Source organism: Microtus ochrogaster, linkage group LG2, assembly GCF_000317375.1.
Source record: "Microtus ochrogaster isolate Prairie Vole_2 linkage group LG2, MicOch1.0, whole genome shotgun sequence".
Lineage (NCBI taxonomy): Eukaryota > Metazoa > Chordata > Mammalia > Rodentia > Cricetidae > Microtus > Microtus ochrogaster.
This window is the reverse complement of record NC_022028.1, coordinates 52935768-52942347: the sequence shown is the minus strand read 5'-3', so window position 1 is coordinate 52942347 and position 6580 is coordinate 52935768. Positions and strand designations below refer to the sequence as shown.

General features: G+C 56.5%; 1 protein-coding gene across 2 annotated transcripts in view; it reads right to left on the bottom strand.

The window, feature by feature from the left end:
* The window catches only part of Grm4 (glutamate metabotropic receptor 4), a 94556-nt gene that overhangs the window by 2032 nt on the left and 85944 nt on the right, over nucleotides 1-6580 (bottom strand). For both annotated transcript variants that reach the window (XM_013351222.2, XM_005360385.3), the window contains exon 10: nucleotides 4135-4381. In XM_013351222.2, the coding sequence (XP_013206676.1) occupies nucleotides 4135-4381 (247 nt within the window). The remainder of the gene's footprint in view (nucleotides 1-4134; nucleotides 4382-6580) is intronic.

Below are 6580 nucleotides of genomic sequence, written 5' to 3'. Positions count from 1 at the left end.
AGGAATCAGCGGCCATCAGAGGGGCCTGCTCTGAGATCTGAAGGAATCAGCGGCCATCGAAGGACCTTGCTTGGCAAGCAGCTGAGACAAACAGTGGCCTCACAACCTCTCCCAAGCAGACACAGTCCCTGATCCTGGAGACCTGGAGCACCCATCCTGTCCATGCCTGGTGGCCTGTCCCCCTCAGACAGTCTCTGCTTTGGTCACTCTGGCCCTCACTCACGTCCTCCATCCCAGTTGAGACTGACATGGCACCTCTGAGGTCCTCCCACTTCCTGGCCACAGCATCCTTAGGATCCTGCCCTAGGATCCCAGCCAGATGATGGCATCAGCTCTCGGAGGCATGTGACTCTCCCCTCCCCCACCACGGTACAGACCTCCTGGCCATCCAGGAAGACCAAGGGAAGATTGCCTCTATGGTCAGAGGCACGAGGAGGCTGGCCACACCCTTGGCTGGCCTTGCCTTGAGATGTTTGGGGTCCCATCAGGGGCAGTGACAGGGTGATTGGGGTGGGGGTGGAGAGGGTTTGGATGGGGAAAAAATGCTCTCCTCATCTTGGAGCTGCCTCGTTTCCCTTGGGACTCTTTCAGCTCTGAAAGGGAGGCACACCCATGGGGATGGGGCAGGGACACGTGTCCCAGAAGAGAGGGGATGGGGCAGGGCAGCACCGAGGTCCAAAGCTGCCTCCCTGATCCCTGTTACACTGGGCACGTGGCTGCCAAGTCAAGGACAATGCCTCCCAGCCTGCAGGTGAGCAGGCTCCGTGGTAAATCTTGTTAATGAAATCCAAGGGAGGATGGTGTCCTGGTTAGGGTCACTTGACACACCTACAGTCTTTTGAAGGAGTCTCAGTTGGGATATCACCCAGATCAGACTGGCCCGTGGCCATGTCTGTGAGGAATTGCCCTAAGGATGGATGTGGAAGGGCCAGCCCGTCGTAGGCCACAACATATTCAGGTGGGTCTGAGCTGTATAAAAAAGCTGGAAAGCATGAGCCAGAGAACAAGGCAGTAAGTAGCCTTCATCTGTGGTTTCTGCTTCAAGCTCCTGCCTTGCATTCCTGCCTTAGCTCAATGATGACTACAACCTTTAGGATGACAGAAACCCTTCCCCCACAGGCCCAAGTTGCTGATGGTCATGGTGTCTATCACAGTGATGAGAAGCCAGATAGGATGATGGTGTGGAGCCTCCACCACAGACTGAGCAGCATGGCGGCTCCCCCTGCATGCCTGCCCTTTCTTTTCTGTTTCATGAGGAAAGCAAACACTGGAGATAGCCAGCCTTCAATCCTTGCTGGTCCAAAAGAGCAACCAGATGGAAGGGACCTGGGCCCATTCATCATCTTCTTAGACACTAGTGAGAGATAAACATCTGCCTGATTCCAGCCTCTTGGTTCTCCTTCTGGGACTTCAAGAGGTACCGAGACCAGAGTTCAGTTCAGTTAAAGAAACAACTTTCTCCTGGCCAGGGGGAGGGGGCAAGAGACCTGAAGTGGTGGTGGGCTCCCTATCTGAAGAAGTATCAAGCAGAAGCTGGGTGCAATGGAAGGAAGCATGTCCTAACATTCAGGGAAAGATAAGAACAGCGGTACACAAAGCAACCCCAAATCTCTCCAGGGAGCTAGATAACCAAGAGAACTACAGGATGATGGGAGCCACCCTGGCCCTGAGATGGACTAGGAAAGCTCAGGAGAAGAAGCTGGGAGGCAGGATGGCAGCTGTGCTGGATGAGAAGCATGTAGAGTTTCACTCTAGTAGAACAGAGCTTCCTCCTCCCTGGGTAACCCCAGGTGGCTCCCTCCTTTTTCTGCTGAGCCTCAGTTTCCCTTCCTATAGTTAGAAGAAACAAGCAAGAATTCTTTTCCCAAAGGACTGCTAAAGCTTTCAACACTTCCACTGTCTAAACACCATTGCCCCAGCAAAACCACAGTGCATGGTCCTTCTTGCTGTCCCAGCTCCTATGAACCAGCTGCCCAGACTCCCTCATCCCCTGTGCAAACGGATAAAAACTTTCCCATCCGCAAGATCCTCCTGGAGCTCAGGGCCTGGAGATAGAAACCTCAGCAGTGGTGGGAGCTGACCCCTGCAGGGAATGCAGGCCTTGGGCCCTACTGCATCGGAGCCTCTTAAGGGGATAAGAAAAAAGTTCATGGCACGGCCATCTGGGTCCCACTAGCCAGAGCTGTCTGTTTCCTCTAAGCTACCTGAATCACTGACTCCAAAGCTTGCAGAATGGGGTCTCAGCCCCCAGCTGCAAACCAGGGGGCCCTCAGGCCTTTGTCAAAGTCTGGCCTGGGAAATGGGAACAGCAAGTTGGCTAGCAGTAGGCACACAGTAAAAAATCAGTCAGCAGGGAGGGGACCTGGGTCACCATCCGGGCCTCCTCAGCAAGTGCCATATAGCCTGCTAACAAATTAACCCTCCCCAAGCAGGAGCAGTGGCTCTCTGCCTGCAAACCAGGGGACAACAAACACAGCAGCTGGCACTCGGGTCAGGGACAGATGAAACCCTCAGCTCTGCCATGGCAGCGAGGCCAGGGTGGGTACTCGGCGCTGCAGAAGTGCCCCCTTTGTGAGAGAAGGCATGAAGGTGTGGCAGTGCCCTCCCAAGGGTTCTCAGTCACCAGCCAACCATATGGCGATTTGCGAGCCAGCTTGAGGCACAAGGCTAACAACCACTGCTTGTTGCCTGTGATTCTGCGCCAATCTGCCTGCAATCAGGGTTCTAAATTATTCTGTTGTTTGTTTAAAGACATGTGGCCTGAACTTGACAGGGTGAAAAATGTCCCTGCTCCATGGACATGACACGTTCCCACTCTCCCTCTCACCCCCCTCATCTGGGCTATCCCTGGAATTGATCACTCTGCAGCCCTGTCACACTGAGAGAGACAGGGGACAGAAGGAGCTACCTCCTCTGGCCCTAGCTGCAGGGGGTGCGGGCCCCTCCCTTGAAGGAGCGGGGTTGTAGACTTAGCTTCCCCCTACCTGACACACTTCCTTTTAGGACCTTGTGATGGACTTGAGCAGGGCAGAGGGACAGTGTCAGTGTGGCCATCAGAACGCTGCAAAGACCCTCACCCTGTGGTCCCTTCTGATTGCTGAGTGTAACAGTCTGTCACCCTCCTGAGCCATAGCATTGATACATGCTGCTCTTGATAGACGGTATGCGTGTGAATGCATGTGTGCGTGTGTGTGCGTGTGAATGCCTGTCCATTTGTGTGCGGAGCGGTGTGAAAAGCTGCTTCTGCTCTGCTGCACAGGTCCTTGAAGGAAAAGTGCTGGACTGGGCAGATGTCCATAGGAAGGAGCCAGGAGTCTCCACGCTCAGGCCAGAAATACAGATGCAGCTGCACGGATGGGGGGCCCCTGCCCCTTCCCATCTTAAGCCGGAACATGAAGGAAGAGCCAGGATCAGAGGGCAAGGGTCACATGGTTCTATAGGAAGAGGCGCAAGAATAGGGAAGCATGTTGCAGAGATGCTGCTAACACAGAGTGGGGGGACACGTCAGAAACCTGGTATATTGCCCCACACAGAGGATGGGGACCTCAGAGACAGGGAAGCCATAGCACAGGGGAAGACAATGTGTTGAGGCCAGCCTCAACTTCCTCTGGGGATCAAGGCCAGGTCAAGCTTGACCCTGCTGCCACCAACTGGCGCCGTATGTGGCCTTCAGCTCAGGACCCTCTCAACTGGGACTTCCTACAAGCCCCTGGGGGAAATGCTGCTCCGTGGGGATATTAGTCAAAGACCCACCCACTCCATCCTCGCTCACCTGCCCCATGCTCTCGGGTCCCCGTCTTTCAGACCCCACTAGAGACAAAGCCAAAGACCCTTCCTGGGCTTCTGTGGCAGCCCCTCCCCCAAAGGGACTGAGAGCTGGAACAGGGATATGGTGGGGTCTCAGCACCCTGCAGGAACTAGGTGAACTGGCACAGAGGATGTGGCCGCCCACAGGGAGCCTCTAAAGTTCTCTGAAGCCACCAGGAAGGACTAGACAGGACAACTGTGCTCACCGTCCACCCACTGTCTCCTATTGGCTACCTGAGAGCAGGTAGTGATGAGACCTGTAGCTGCCTGAGCAAGAAGGGGGTTGGGGTGGGGCCGGGAGACAGAGGGAGGAGGCCATACACTCACCTGGGGCCTCCAGGTTCTCACACAGTTCTGATTTGGCTTCCCCGTTGGGCCTGAAGTTGCCCTTCTGCGTGAACTTGTTGGACATGGTGGCTGCGGTGACCACAGCTTTGAGGCTGCGCTTGCGCTTGGGCACGTTCTGCTCCGGGTGGAAGAGGATGATGTAGACTTTGGGCATGTAGAGCATTCCCAGGGACACAGAGGCGCTCAGACTCACAGAGACCGTCAGCGTGGTGGTCTGGATGTACAGCTGTGAGGGGCCGCAGGTGAGGGTCAGTTTCGCCCTTCCCTGCCAAGACTCCGCCCACCTGGCCCTGACCTCGCCCTGCTCCAGCTTCACCCGCCCCGCTCAGCTCAGCTCCGCCCCGCTCTGCTCAGCTGCCTGGCATCCTAGAGGGCCCTGACCTGTTGTTCAGCACTGCTGTGGGGAATAGATACAGCTGGGATAGGCCCATTCTGTACCTGATGGCTTCGGGCAGGCGGAATCATCGTCTAGAGCTGGGACTTCAGAATTCCCGGGACTCACATGTGAACTTGTGCCTCAGTTTCCTCGTGTATAGCACAGGCCTGAAAACTACAGCACCTACCTCACAGGGCTGTGGCGAGGGCAGGGTTAACAGTGTGCAGGGTGTGGGGAGCATGTCTGTCTGTGATAGAGTGGTGGAGACCTGTGGGACACCCCCACATCCAACCTGGAGAAATGTCTCCAGCACAGCTCTGACCTTCGAAGACACAGTCCCTGCACAGGGCTGCTGTGGGTGACAGGAGCACCCACTAGTCCCTCGGAAGGGCTCCCAGCAGCCCCTCATCCAGTGACTACCACCACGTGCCACCCATGTGGAACAGGCCTGGCAGGGGACCCACGACACCCAGTGGAAGACGGCTCTGGCAACAGTGCTGTCAGAGCTCATTTCATGCTCGCTCGCCAGCACTAACGGTGACAGATGTTTAGCGAAATGAAAGCCCATTAATCTGGGTGTCGGATAATCCATTCTTCAATGGCGGAAGCCCTCCAAACAGAGCCCGGCAATTGCCACAGCCCCGCCCAGGTTCTCTCCAGCCTCCTCCTTTCTGGCAGGTGATCCAGGCCCTGGCAGCCCCTCTCAGCTCAGCTGGGGCCCCAGATGCTGGCATGGAGGGGATGGGAAATGCCCCTGAGCCTGGGTTCCGGCCCTAGAGTGCAGCTGACATTCCATCCTTCCGGGAAGACTGCCAGGCCCCCAGATGTGCAGCTGGCACATGTCACCACTAGCCCTGCGGTGCAGGACACAAGCCCACCCTTCTCTCTGAAGCCGTAGGGATCCTGAGGAGTAGGGGCCCTCTGTTCTGCCATCTGTCCTGGCCCACAGTGAGGTGCTGCGCAGGCCTGCTCCCCTCTTTGGGCTTATGGCCCCACAGGCAAAGTGGGCAGCATTGTGGACTATGTAATATGTGCCCGGAGCCTGTGTGTGCCTTTGCCCCCTCTATAAGATGCACCTAGTGCTGCATACAGTCATTGTTTCCTGGCTATTTCCCCTTCCAGCCCAGGAGTCTCCCTGAAGACACAAAGGGGTCCAGAGCAGCTCAGACTAGAGTGAAAGTCACAGAAGATCTGCTCTCTAGCTCCCTGGGGTCCCTAGCCACCTCCAGGTATAGGAATGGCACCCACCAGGACCCTCCGCTTGCCCCAGGACTCAGATTTCCCCTCCAACCCTGGCACTGGTCTCTGGCTCCAGCACCGTTTCTGGGGTCCCCTGTGTACAGGTGTATGTGGCTACCAGGAGCAGGTGACTGGTGAGCCCTCCTAGAGAAGCCACACTCCTCTAGAGCTCAGGTGGTGCCTGAGTCGGGGGGAGGAGTGTGGGAGGGACCCAGCCCTTAGGGTGTTCTTGAAGGCAGCAGAGTGAGGGACAGCCTGCAGTGTGACCTCACTACCTAACCATCTCCCAGCCTTGGGACCTGTGCCACCATCCTGTTACCAGTCAGGCAGCCGGCCAATACTGCAGCTTCTTTGTGGAGTTCTCTCTGAAGTCCTGCCAGCCACAGCCACGGGCCCACAGTGGCGAACAGGGTTTGATGGGAGACAAAGCACAGGACTTGGATGTGTGAGCCACAGTCCCCTATCTCTGTGCCAGGGCTCTGAGAGGCCCGGGGGAGCGGAGAAGCTCAACCCACTTTTGGCGTTAAATCAGGCTGACCCAGTGGGGACTGGAACCTCCTGTATCCTGGCAACTCTACAGCCACACCCTGCCCAAGGCTGACTGAACAGTGACCTTACAGGAAAGAGAATGACCACTATAGATAGCACACCATACCTCACAGCCCTTATCCCTGGCTCACCAGAGCAGCCTGGACTGCCTCACATGACACCCAGGGGAGTCATGCACTCTTGCTAACTGTACCTGAACTCACACGCACACCTTACACCCCTTCCCGGCTGCCGGATGTACAAGCATGTAGGTGAAGAAGT